This window comes from Callospermophilus lateralis, chromosome 9 (genome assembly GCF_048772815.1).
Source record: "Callospermophilus lateralis isolate mCalLat2 chromosome 9, mCalLat2.hap1, whole genome shotgun sequence".
NCBI lineage: Eukaryota > Metazoa > Chordata > Mammalia > Rodentia > Sciuridae > Callospermophilus > Callospermophilus lateralis.
The window spans coordinates 33,328,207-33,343,035 of NC_135313.1; the positions used below are offsets into that span (position 1 = coordinate 33,328,207).

General features: G+C 33.9%; 1 protein-coding gene across 1 annotated transcript in view; it reads left to right on the plus strand.

Moving 5' to 3' along the window:
* Catspert (catsper channel auxiliary subunit tau) overlaps positions 1 to 14,829 on the plus strand; it is a 165,073-nt gene that overhangs the window by 50,637 nt on the left and 99,607 nt on the right. The window contains 3 exon segments of the mRNA XM_076866836.1: positions 764 to 853; positions 2,333 to 2,384; positions 3,954 to 4,099. Coding sequence (XP_076722951.1) covers positions 764 to 853; positions 2,333 to 2,384; positions 3,954 to 4,099 — 288 coding nt within the window.

Sequence of the window (14,829 nt, forward strand, 5' to 3'; positions counted from 1 at the left end):
ACCTCTTTCTTCCTCAACCTAGAAGTAGTGCTTTCTGGAGAAAGCCACCTGTAATCCTTCTCTTTCAGTTCTCTTCTCTATAGCTGTTGCTATACCTCCAAATCCTAGACCCCCGGTTAGAATTTTTGTACTTAGTTTTGAACTTTCTCTTTCTCAGGATAGTTATGTCTGTTCTTTCTTTATGGTTCCCACTTCTCTCTGCTCTTTCCCACAGATTCTTTTAAGAGTTTTCTTCTCTTTATCTCTGTCCCCATAGGTTGTGGCAGGAATTTCAGGGAGAGCTCTGTTGGGATTTGTATTTATACCTCTCCTTATAGGAAATTTGAAGTTTGTGACATGCTTTTTCAAATAATGTTGGAGGCATAAGCCTTGTGTGGTCTCATTTGTATTCCTTGTTTTGACATACTTATATTTGAGTAGAAATTCAGATTCAGGTGATTCCCATTCTAGGACCAATTGGAACTCTTTTTTTTTTATAGTTTTCAATAGGTCTTACTGTATGTATGTTCAGTCTTTTGACAAACTGATTAGGTCATGCTTATACTAATATGCACTCCCTTTTGATTTTATATTTAATTGTGTACATTTTTATTTCCGTGATTACTTATTGATAAATTTATTGAGGATGGGAGTGAGTTTCTTAGGTATATTAGTATCTCACTGCCTAGACTACCTGCTACTTACTCTTGAGATAATTACTGAATTAATCTTTTATCTTGTTATATTCTTTTTCTTCTAAACCCTTTGTTTATTTACATGGTAGATGCTGAGAAAAACTCTTCAAGGGTCTGAGAGTGAAGAACTGGAAATAGCACCATCTGAGCTACCATCTTTGGTGCCATTTGGGGATGTGGTATGTATGATTAACCCTCAAAAACCCAGTGTAAATTATTTATGATTGGATATAAAGCATTATTGAGGTTTATAATTTGGTAATCAAAGAGTGTGTGCATAAAATGATATTCTCTGAAAACATACTCATGAAGTTATTCTTTTTATGAATCAGAAAAACATTATAATAGTTTCTGAAATAATGGAAATCATCCTGATTCACAGAAACAGTGACTTTTTAATATTTATTTTTATTTGTACACAATACATTTATTTTGTTTACTTACTTTTATGTGGTGCTGAGGATCAAACCCAGGGCCTTGCATGTGCTAGGCAAGTGCTCTACCACTGAGCCACAACCCCAGCCCCAGAAATAGTGATTTTTATACTTAAGATTCCCAAATCCAGTTGTATCAGAATTACCTGGGATACTTTTTCAAATCATTGATTTGGGCATCATCTAAGATCTGCTAAGTTGGAATCTCCTCCAGAAGATGGGCCTGGGAATCGGTGTTTTACTGAGTTTTTCTATTGATTTATATATTTATTGCCAGATTGACTTTCAGTTTGAAATTGACCCCACACCCCTTCCCTGTCCAAAAAGGTCCCACAGAAACAAAAGCCAACATAGTCATCAGACATACAAATACTGGATCTGCTATTGAGGCAGAAAAGCAGAAAAGTCTGTCATTCTGTTTTGGGTGGTTTAGAGTATAGGACATGAGGATCTATGCATATTTGGAACTGAAATATCATGGCATTCCTTTACAAGAATAATGAATACCTTTATTCTTTTATAGCATTATTAGAGAAGTTACTGGGTATAAGAATTTCCCTTGTCCCTCTTCTTTACTTCCTGTCATATACAACCTTTAATATAGTATTTCTTCTAATTTTATTGTTTTCTGATACTAAACATGGTTAAATATACTTTAATTTTATATATTAGAATTAAAGTTTCCTATATTCATTTTGTATTTGATTTATGGTTAAAGCACAATTTTCTTTAACATTTAGAAAAATCTTTTAAAGTGAGAATAACTATTTCTTCATCTCTGGCGTGTTCTAGGCAATGAATGATTGTTGAATGAATTAAGTGGTTTTAGGATACTGAGTAAAAGAGCTTATTCAAAACAAAGTATATTTTTTATTTTTAATGTGCAGTATGCTGTATTTTATCATTTTCACCTAATATAAAATAAAAACAATTCAAAGAATGATGATTAAAGTTTATAATGAAATGTTCCTTTGCTTTGTGTTCTTGTTCCTGTAAGTTTATTGGGAACTTAATCCTGCTCACTTTTTTTTCCCCTCTCTGCTTCTTTGTAATGCTTTCCATTAACTAGATATTTTAAATGAGAAGCAATATTTCTAATGAGAAAAAAACAATAAAGAGAACTTCATTCTTAAAATTTTAAATATAGTTCAGTGTGAAGTGGAAGATAAGTTAACTTTGTAAAACATGCATTTACTATCTGTGTTTTTGTTTTGATGCTTGTAGGTTGGCTGCCTGGCTGTTCATGTAAAGAACTGCAGAAATTTTGCACAGAGGAGTATCCTTTCTTTAGGTTTAAAACTCATAGTATGATTATATCTCATTGTTTTAGTTATCCACTGCTGCATTGCAAACCTCTCCAACACTTTTAGGGCTATAAGACTTTAGCAGTTTTATTGTCAATAATTATCTGTGCGTCCACTTGATGGTACCTCTGCTTCACAGTAGCATAGCTTGGGTAGCTGTAGTTACCTGGCAGTTCAAAAGGGCTGTGATATCTCAAGTACCACGTTCACATGTCTGGTGCTTTAGTGAGGATGACTGGAAGGTTGGGCTTAGTTGGGTTGCTGAAATTGTTGGAAGTCTCATGTACTTTTTTTTTTTGTGGTGCTTGAGTTGTGCATATGTCAGTGTTTTACTGAGCTTTTCAAGTAAAACTGAGCTGTATTAGTTGAATTTTTCGAAACTTCTCTTTATATAAAAAGAAACACCAAGTCTCCATAATGAGTGGTTTTATGCCGTAAGTTTAAAAATAAGCATTCAGTTTATTTAAGGGACTGATATAAAATAAATCTTTTAAAAATATTTAAAAGAAGCATATGTATTACTTACAAATTAGTATTATATCCAAGAAAAACTTTCATTCTTTCTGTGTGGTCCATCATGTTTATTTTTTCCTATACTAATTTTGATTTTAAAATGTTAATATTTTTTATCTTGATTACTAAGATTTTAGTATTCTATTAATTTTACACCCTAGGTGAATGCCATTTTAGTCCCAGTCCTAGTCATGTCCATTGCATTTTATGGGTTAAAGTAATCATAAGGCCAGCTCAGATTCAAGGGCAGAGAAGGTAAACTCCACTTTTTTATGTGGAAGTGACAAAAGAATTTTGAACATCTATAATCTATTTCAATCATCTTGCAAGTTAAAGGAAAAGATATTATCTAGGATGTAATACTAATTTGTTTGAAAATAGTATATATGCTTCCCTCAAATATTTTTAAAGGATTTATTTTATACCAGTCCCTTAAATAAACTGAATGCTTATTTTTAGACTTATGACATAAAACCATTCATTATGGAGACTTTGGTGTTTCTTTTTATATAAAGAGAAGTTTTAAAAACATTTTGTGTGGAGATTTGTAAAAGATAATTAAATCATGAAAAAAAATTGTTTTAAAGCCTGGAGTACTGTGAAAGATAATAAAACAGATCAGTACAGTATAAATAGAGTGTATAGTAAGGTGAACTGGACAGTAGAACACTTTGCTCCAAATTCTGTTGCCTTAAAATTAAAGTAATTCTTCCCAAGTGACAGTTTTCTGACTATATAATTTTTCTACATAATTATGTTGTTATATATATTACATATACCTGGAAGTTAATATGTAGAAAATTTTGCAAAGAAATTATGATGTATATCATATTGTATCTATCAGTGATGGGCAAAATATTATTTTAAGATTTCTTTTCTCTTTTTAAATATACTTTACAATTACCTTGTTTACTTGGTTGATTTTTTTTTTTTTTAGGACTTAGCCTGAATTCTAGAATGAATTAATTTTAAAATGTGTATTTGTTCAATTACAACAAAAATTTATTTCCTAAACATTCTATTTTCAGTCACTTCACAACCTTTCATTGATTTGTTCATTCGCATCTCTGTAAACAGCATTATGAAATCTACAAAGCGTCGTATCTTACTGCTTAGAAGTAGTGAAAAGAGCACTGTAGTTCGGTTTGATGAAATTAAGTATTTTTCCGTGCAGGTAAAGTTATAATTCTCTTCAGGATATATTTCTTTACAGTTTCAAATATTCTACTCTAATTATACCTTTTTTAATAGGTAGGAAAGAAAGATAAGTAGTGACTTTTTATTTGGTATTTACAGTATTCTATTTCTGTACTGTGGTCTATAATGGTATTTTTAAATAAACAGATTGCTGGGAAATGCATAATTTAGTGGATTCTTTTTTTGAGATGTTATAGTCTGTGATTTTGAGTTCATTATGTATGTTTATTATGTATGTTTTTTCTGTAGTTTGGTTTTCCTTTTTCATCTACCTTCTACTCTTTTTTATTTTTATCTACTGACCTTCTTTTCTGATTTCCCCTTATATAAGCTCTTAATTATGTTTACACAGATTAACGTATTCAGTCTTTATAACAACTCCAAAAGATAGATTTGTAAATCTATCTGTCTATATGTCACATACATGGAGATAGACACAGAGATGTACATATACATTCTCTTATTATCATCCTTATTTTACAGGTGAGGTAACTGAAGTGCTGTGTGGTTAAAGAACTTTGTTAAGGTCATAGAGCTAGTATGTGGTGAGCTGTAATATATGCACTCTGACTCCAGACCACCCATCATTAAAGTGCCTCTCACACCAGGACTTGCTGTGTTTCTATTTATAGTTAAACAGATTCTTAGATTGTAAAATGTATCTCAAACCTTTTTTTTTTTTTGAATAGTGACACTATTTCATAGACTTGTAGGATTCATTGATTAAAGCTCAATTATTTCTTAATAGTTTTATTATATTAGTTGAATTTTAGCAAAATTCTAAAGCATTTCCTTTACACACCATGTGTTTTTACAAAGTGTGAAAGTTGGATATGAAAGCATGAATGGAAAAATAAAAGCAACAAATAAGACAGTTTTGCTGCAGGTAGTTCATATGTTTTCTTTTATTTTGCAAATAGCTTTCCTAAACTGATAGGCAAGTTCTCAAAAATACCAGGCATGGTGGAACATTTTTTTTTCAGAAAGAAACTGTGCCACTGTCGGGTATGTGAAGGTTCAGTGGGGGAGGGGAAGCTCTCCTTGTGTGAACCAAAAGAGAAAAATTTACTGATTTCAAGGAATGCACAATCCACCATCTGGCAAATACATAGGAAACTATCATCCTGCATAGCTGCAGTAACAGAGAAGAGATTTCCAGCACTTTCCTGTGTATTCAGTGAGAGCTGGGGTGGGACTTTGTTGTCTAGGCTTTCTGCATGGGAGGTGAGAAGACCCTGCAGAGAGAGAGTAGGGGAGAATGTGGAGAGGAGAGAGGGAGAGAGAGTCTAATACTCAACAACCTCTGATTTTCTTTTCACTGGGTTGGTGAGTACCAGCCCTGAAGGAAGTCATTGAGCTGGGAGAATGGACCTGTTAGAGGCTCTGGGCAGTAGGGGTGAGATTGATTGTCATGCAGAGGAAGATGGAGCAGCTTTCCTTTTGAAATTAGCAGTCTGAGCTTTGCTTCGTGATAAGGGTCCAGTTTGTATGGATGTGGAATGAGATTGGGAATGGGTGTGCCTTGATTTGGTTTGGTGGAAAGCATGCCTGCCACACTCCACCCAACCCCAGACCTTCCCCATGCTCAGAGGTATTTGGAGGATTTGTTGGGGTAACTGAGACCCTAGCCATCCCCTGTTACCCCCATAAAACAAATGGAGGCTCTTGTGATATGGAATGCAGCACAATCAGGATTAATCTGCAGGTGAGTGTGTTGGTCAGAAGTCTGCTATAGCCATGCCCTGTCCCTAGGCCTACTGAGGGTGAATTTAGTTTTGCAGTAAATAGCATACACTTAGGACTTTCTGTTGTTAAGGAGGAGTGGAGCTCACCATTCAAACTCCCCTAATAAATTTTGCCTATTTGTGTTGGAATTAATGAGGAACAAACTCTGATTATATTCTACACACCTACCTGTAGCTGGTGGATTCTAAAATGAAGCCCTGGAAAAAATGGCTTAATTTTAATTACATTTTAATTGCTTCAGTAAGGAGAAATTTTAATCTTTTGTTTGTTTGTTTGTTTTCTGAGTTCATTTTTTTTGGTAAATGGTTTTGTTCTATTTTCTCTCATTTGTTTTCCATATTTATATCTAATTTTGTATATATTTTTAATTAATTGACTCTTTTCAGTATTTCTTTTCTTTCTCAACTTTATTTCTATCCCATCCTTCCTCTCCACTTGCTCCTCTCCTCTTCCTTTCCCTTCCCTTCCCTTCTTTCCCTTCCATTTCTTTTCCCTTGCTTCCTAAGATGTGATTTAAGATTTACAGGCCTTGCCAGGCATAGTGGCACATTCCTGTAATCCCAGAGGCTTGAGAGGCTGAGGCAGGAGGATGATGAGTTCAAAGCCAGCCTCAGCAACTTAGTGAGGCCCTGTCTCTAAATAAAGTATTTTGAAATGGGGTGCTGGGAATGTGGCTCAATGATTAAACACACCTGAGTTCAATCCCTGGTCCCCTTTCCCCCTCAAAAAGATTTATTGGTCTTGAGGAAGGACTAGAGAATATAGGTTAATAGCACAGATAACCTATTCAGTGAAATAATGCCATAATAGTTCCCAAAATTTGGAAATGAGATGGACATTCAGATATGGAGACATTTAGAACCCCAAGTAGTCAAAACCTGAAAGAAACCTCTCTATATTATAGTAGGGTTAAAATGCCAAAAATTCAGAACAAAGAAGGAACTTTAAAAGCTGCAAGAGAGAAATGCCAAGGCATCAATGGAGACAAACACATCAGACTAACAGGTTTTTCAGAACTCTAAGAAACAGGAGATCATGGAACTATGCATATCATACCATGAAAGGAAGCAACTGCCAATCCAGATTACTATATCCTGCAAAGTTATCCTCAGAATATTTCATCTAACAACAACTGAATATACCCTCTTCTCAACTGCTCACAGAACTTTCTTCAAAATAGATCATATAATAGGCTACAAAGCAAGTTTTAGCAAATATAGAAAAAAAGAATTCCTTGCTTCTTATCAGATCATAATGTAATTAAATTAGAAATCAACAGTAATAAAAGCTACAGAAACTCTACAAAAACATGGAGATCGAATTATTGTTCAAACTTTTGAATTATGACTGACAGGGTCTTCAATGAAATCAGGGGAAAAATTAAAAAACTCTTATAATCAAATGGGAATGGAACCACCATTTTGACCCAGCTATTCCTCTTCTTGGACTATACCCAAAGGACCTAAAAACAGCATGCTACAGGGACACAGCCACATCAATGTTTATAGCAGCACAATTCACAATAGCTAAACTGTGGAGCCAACCTAGATGTCCTTCAGTGGATGAATGGATAAAAAAAAAAATGTGGCATTTATACACAATGGAATATTACTCAGCAATAAAAAATAAGATCATGGCATTTGCGGGGAAATGGATGGCATTAGAGAAGATTATGCTAAGTGAAGTTAGCCAATCCCCCCAAAACAAATGCCGAATGTCTCCTCTGATATAAGGGGGGTGACTCAAAATGGGATTGGGAGGGACAGCAAAGGAGGAAGATTACCTCTAGATAGGGAATAGGGGTGGGAGGGAAAGGAGGGAGAAGGGGAATAGCATGGATTGTGAAAGGAGACCCTCATCATTATACAAAATACATGTATGAAGATGTGAATTTGGTGTCAACATACCTTCTATGTAATCAGAGATATGATAAATTATGATATAATGGTGTACTAAGAATTGTAATGCAAAAATAAAAATATTTTAAAAAATGAGAATAGAAACACAATATAGAAGAATCCGGCAGGTATAGTAAAGGCAGTTCTAAGAGGGAGTGCCTACATAAAAACAAAACAGATATAAAATGAATGACCTAATGCTGTATCTCAAAGAGTCTTAGAAAAATGAGACCAGTTCCAAACCAGTACAAAGAAAGAATTAAGATCAGAGATGAAATTATTGAAGTAGAGAATTGAAGAATAGCACAAACAATAAATGAAAAAAGGAGTTGTTTCTTTGAAAAGGTAAACAAGATTGATAAAGAGAAGATCCAAACTAATGAAATTAGAAATGGAAAAGGAGATATTATAACAGACACCACTGAAATCTAGAGGATCATTAGGGACTGTTTTGATAAACTTACATGCCAATAAAGTGGAAAATCTCTGAGAAATGGTTGTATTTCTAGACATATATTTCATATCAAAATTGAAGCAAGAGAACATAGAAAACATAAACAGACCAACAAGCAATGAGATTGAAGCAGTAATAAAAAGTCTCCCATCAAAGAAAAAAAAGCCCAAGACCAGATGGATTCATGACTGAATTTTTTAAGCCTTTTGAAGAAGAACCAACACCAATTCTTCTCAAATTATTCTGTGAAATACAAAGGAAAGAAACACTTCCAGTGCTCCTTAAATTATTTCACGAAATACAAAGGAAAGGAATACTTCCAAACTCATTCTACAAAAACACTATCACCCTGAATTCAAAACTGGACAAGGACACATCAAAGAAAGAAAATTACAGGCCAATGTCCTTGATGAATATAGATGCAAAAATTCTTTATTTTCAGTTGTTGATGGACTCTATTTTATTCATTTATTTATTTATATATATATGGTGCTGAGAATCAAACTCAGTGCCTCACAATGTGAAGCAAGTGCTCTATTACTGAGCCACAACCCCAGCCCAGAAAAATTCTTAATATAACATTTGCAAACCAAATTGAGTGGTGCATTAAAAAGATCATACACTATCATCAAATGGGTTTTATTCCAGGGATATAAGGATGATTCAGCAATGTAATTCATATAAATTAAATCAAGGACAAAAAGCACATAATTATCTCAGTAGATGCAGAAAAAAAACCTTTGACCAAATTCAGCACCCATTCATGATACAATCACCGAAGAAATTAGATTGAAGGAACTTATTTCAACATTATAAAGACTTTATTATGACAAATCTAAAGCCAACATTATAGTGAATGGGGGAAGACTGAAAGTATTTTCTCTAAAATTAAGAGCAAGATAAAAGTGTTCATTTTTCACCATTCCTTTTCAGTGTTGTACTGAAACTTCAGGCAGAGTAATTAAGCATGAGAAAGAAAAGGGATGACAAAAAGGAGAAAAAGTCAAATTGCCAAGTGTTCCCTTTTTACACTTCATGAAATAGTTTGTGGAGCAATGGCATTCATTATTATTTAAAGGTCTGATGGAATTCAGCTGGTATTTGCTTTGTTGGAAGGGTTTGTCTGATATATTCAGCATCATTGCTTCCTATTGGTCTGTTAAGGTTTTTTTTATATACTCTTGGTTCAAATTTCACAGGTCATATGTATTTAGAAATTTATCCAATTCCATTCAATTTATTGGAGTTTTCAAAATAGTCCCAAATTATCCTCTGGGTTTCAATGATGTCTAAGGTGATTTCTCCTTTTTCATCTCCAATTTTCCTTATTTGTGCCTTCTCTCTTTTTCATTTGGTAGTTTGGCTAAGGGTTTATAAATCTTGTTTATCTTTTTAAAGTACTAAATCTTCATTATGTTGTTCCTTTGTATTATTCTCTATTATTTTTAGCTCTCATATGAATTATTCCTTCCTTCTAATGGTTTTGAAAATGGTTCTTTTCTTTTTCTAAAACCTTAAGACACATCATTAGGTTCTTAATTTGTGATCTTTCTGATGTTTTAATGTGATACTCATAGCTATAAACTTTCCTCTTAGAACCATCTTCATCGTGTTCTAGAGATGCTGTGTATCTCTCTTCTCATTTGATTCTAAGAATTTCTTATTTCTTCCAATTTCTTTTATGACCCATTCACCATTCAAATATGCATTGTTCAATCTCCCTGTGTTTATATAGTTTTTGTAGTTTATTATACTATTGATTCCTAATTTCATTCCATTATACTCTGATAAAATAAAATGCAAGAAATTATTTTTTTTGTATTTGATAAAACTTCTTTTGTGACCTAAATATGGACTAATTTGGAGAAAGTTCCATGAGCAGCTGTTTTGGGATAAAAAATTCTGTAAATATCTGTTAATTCCATTTGATTTAAGGTATCTTTTAGGTCTGAGATGTCTTTGCTGATTTTATATCTGGATGACCTATTTTTTTATTCTAATTAGTTATGTATGACAGTAGAATGCATTTTGATACATGATGTAGAGTTACACCAGTCATGTAATCATATATGCACATAGGGTAATAATGTCTGATTCATTGTACTATCATTACTACCCCCATATCACCCCCTTCACTCCCCTCTGTCTAACCCAAAGTACCTTTATTCTTCCCTACCCATCCCCTGTGGTAGATTAGCTTCTGTATATCAGAGAAAACATTTGGTCTTTCTTTGGTTCTTTGGGATTGGCTTATTTCACTTAGCATGATATTCTTCAGTTTCATCCATTTACTGGCAAATGCCATAATTTCATTCTTCTTTAAGGCCGAGTAATATTTCATTGTGTATGTATACTACATTTTCTTTATCCATATATCTGTTGGAGGGTACCTAGATTGGTTCCATAGCTTAACAATTGTGAATTGAGATGCTATAAACATTGATGTGGCTGCATTACTATAGTATACTGATTATAAGTCTTTTGGGTATAAACTGAGGAGTGGAATAACTGGGTCAAATGGTGGTTCCATTTTAAGTTTTCTGAGGATTCTCCATACTGCTTTCCATAGTGATTGCACCAATTTGCAGCCCCACAACAATGTATGAGTATACCTTTTTTCTCCCTACATCCTGGCCAACATTTATTGTTACTTGTATTTTCTTTTTAAAATTTTTTTTGTAGTTGTAGATGGACAACATGCCTTTATTTTTATGTGGTGCTAAGGATAGAACTCAGTTTCTCACACATGCTAGGCAAGTTATTTGAGCTACAACACTGAGCTACAACCCTAGCCCTGCGTATTCTTTTCTTTAATTTTTTTTAATTGTAAATGGACACAATACCTTTATTTTATTTATTTTATTTTTATGTGGGGCTGAGAATTGAACCCAGTGCCTCACACATGCAAGGCAAGTGCTCTGCCACTGAGCCACAATCCCAGCCCCCCTGTGTATTCTTGATAATTGCCATTCTGACTGGAATGAGATAGAATCTCAGTGTAGTTTTGATTTGCATTCTCTAATACCTAGTGATGTTGAACTTTTTTTTATATATATTTGTTGATTGATTGTATTTTTTCTTCTGTGAAGTGCTGAAACAGTTTCTTAGCCCATATATTGGTTATTTGTTTTTTTGATGGTAAGTTTTTAGAGTTCTTTATATATCCTGGAGATTAATGCTGTATCTGAGTTCCATGTGGGAAAGATTTTCTCCCATTCTGTAGGCTCTCTCATCATGTTATTGATTGTTTCCTTTGCTTTGAAGAAACTTTTAAATTTGATTCATCCCATTTATTTAGTCTTGCTATTACTTTGGGGGCTTTAGAAGTCTTGTTAAGGAAGTCACTTCCTAAGCTGACATGGTGTAGATTTGCCTACTTTTTCTTCTAGTAGGCACAGAGTCTCTGGTCTAATACCTGGGTCTTGATCCACTTTGAGTTGAATTTTGTGCAGGGTGAGAGATAGGGGTTTAATTTCATTTTGCTACATATGGATTTCCAGTTTTCCTAGCACCATTAGTTGAAGAGGTTATTTTTCCCCAGTTAATGTTCTTGGCACCTTTGTTTTTGTATAAGAAAACTGTATTTATGTGGGTTTTTCTCTATGGATGATGTATCTGTTGATGAGAAAAGCATGCTGAAATCACCCACTATTTTTGGAATTTATCTGAGCCTTTATTTCAATTACTGTTCATTTCATGTACTTAGATACACCAATGTTTGTAGCATAAATATTTTACTTTCTGTGTTAGTCAGCTTTTCATAGCTGTGACCAAAATATCCTACAATGAAAATTTGAGAGGAGGAAAAGTTTATTTTGAGTTCATGGTTTCAGAAGTTCAGCCTATGGTTGGCTTAGTTTTCTGTAAGCCCAAGGTAAGGCAGAATACCATGGTGACAGAATACCATTGTGGAAGAAAGATGTCCACTTCATGGTGGTGCGGGGGGAGGGGGAGAGAGAGAGAGAGAGAGAAAAGAAGAAGAAGGAGGGGGGGAGGAGGAGGAGGAGAGGAGAAGAAGAAGAGGAGGAGGAGGAAGAAGGAAGAAGGAAGGGGAGAGGGGGAAGGGACGAGGATATGTTATCTATCAATCTTTCACTTTTGAAAATAATGTATCTTTTTCTATGTGTGAGTGTGTTGTTGTTTTTTTTCTAATTTTACTCTAATGTATTTGTATTTGGATATCTTTTTGTTATGTTGGGATATATTGACTACTTAAACCGTATTGCTGGTATTCATTGGTTCTGGAAAATTTTTAGCTTTCATTTTTTCAAATAGTGCCTCTCTTGCCCATTTTCTTGATCCTCTATTTTATTTTTTGGCACTCTGAATAACGTGTGTTAGATGTTCTTATGTTATATTTTATGTCTTTTTTTCTTCCTCTGTCTCTACCATTCTTCCTATCTTTCTTTTCTTATTCTTTTTCTTTCTCTCTTTGTTTTTTTCCTATCACTTTGTGTCTCTGCCTTGCATTTTTGGGGCTGGGACTGTAGCTCAGAACCTGCCTAGCACATTCAAGACCCTGAGATTAATATCCAGCACTGCAGCACACACACACACACACACACACACACACACACACACACTCTTGCACCATACCTTTGAATATTTATTCCATTTCACTAATTTTGTTAAAATTTGAGTATTTTGTCATAAAATCCATTCAGTGAGTGCTTTTATTCAATTATTTTAGTTTTCATTTCTTCAAGTTCTGTTTGAGTCTTCTTTGTTCAGGTGTGCTAAATGGTTTTTACATTTTCCTGTAAGAACATATCAGGAGGGGTTGGGGTTGTGGCTCAGCGGTAGCGCACTTGCCTAGCATGCGTGAGGCACTGAGTTCGATTCTCAGCAGCACATACAAATAAGTGAAAATAAAAGTCCATCAACAATGAAAAATAAATAAATAAATAAAAGAGCATATCAGGAATGTATTTTCAGACTTTTTTTTTTACCTTAATTATTCTAAGCCTATTTCTCTAAAATTCCAACATTTGAGGATTTTGTGGGTCTGTTTCTACTGATCCTCATTCATCGTGTTTTATTTCCATGCTTACTTAGTTATTTTTTACTATGATCTTTCATTTTCTATGGAAAATTATTTGTGGAACTCCTTTGAGGCTTAGAATGAAAGTGGCAAATGTGAAAAAGATCTTTGTTTGCTTTTAAGGCATGTGAGACTACTACCAATTTGGGACCACTTTAAAACAAATGTTATATTTGAGAATTTAAAAAAAAAATTATGCCAGACATGGTAGTGCATGCCTGTAATCCCGGTGACTCTGGAGGCTGAGTGAGGCAGGATGATTGCAAGTTCAAAGACAGCCTCAGCAACTTAGTGCTTAGTGAGGTCCTAAGCAACTTAGCAAGATCCTGTCTCAAAAACAAAACAAATGGTCTATGGATGTGATTCAGTAGTTAAATGTCCCTGGATTCAATCCCTATTACCAATAAATAAATAATTGAATGAATGAATGAAATAATTCAGTTGTCCTATTTTAATTTTTTAATTTTGTGGCAGAATATACATAATATAAAATTTACCATCCATTTTAAATGTCAGGTTCAAGAGTTTTTATGCCATTAAGTGGATGTGAATTTAGGCTACAGTTCACCAAACAGATTTTTGCTTATTACTTATTAGGAACTCCTTGCCTCCCCTTCTTCTGTATAGTGCAACTTTCCTTGCAGCCTCTATAAATGGGATGGGAGAATGGTTCCCCATTCACTGAAGCCACAGCTCTTTGAGTTCCTAGTATTATGGAAGAAGGGTTGAACAGGAAACCTTTGTTAAATGCCTAAATGCCCCACTTGTTGTCTTCTTTTTTCTGTACCTTTCAAGATCTTAAAAACTGCAATTTTAGGTTAACTAATTGAGAAATACCCTATGGGAAAATACAACTTAAGAATCAAGTTTACCTCTCTGAATGTTTACTAATACTTGGAGTTTATGTAATTACTTCTTACCATTTTATTTACACTTTCATGCTTTTAAGAAGATAACTTTTAAATTTTTATTCAGCATTGATAGTTGTAAACAAACTGGTTCTAATAATCTATATCCACATTGCTGAAAAACTGAGCCTGCTGCTCTCTCTCTTAATCACTGCACTGCATTATGGGGCCTCATTTCCTTTTTCTCATTTCTCAGGGGAAAACAGTTACAAACATAACTTTCAGAAGTTTCATACCAACTGTGTGGTATCAACCATGGGAAGAAACTTTATAGAAGGAACTAGGATCTCGGGAATGGGGAAGCATGTGATTTGTTTCTAATTAGCAAAATTGTATATAAAATGTAAACATTATATAATAATGGTATTGTACTTCAGACATCACAGGGTTGAGAGTTTCACATTCAATTTTAATGATATGAGTTAAAAAACAAGGGCCAGAGATATAGCTCAGTGGTAGACCATTTGCTGTACCTTAGGTTTGATCCCTAACACTTTAGGATTAAAAAAAAAAAAGAAATGAGGCAAAATGTTAAAGAATAGAGCCAGAAAAAATTAGATATTCTTTAATTTTGAATATGTGGGTAACCTTAATTTGAATTACCTGGATTATTTGGATTTCATATTAGATATTGATGGGATTACCTTTGATAATGTAGTT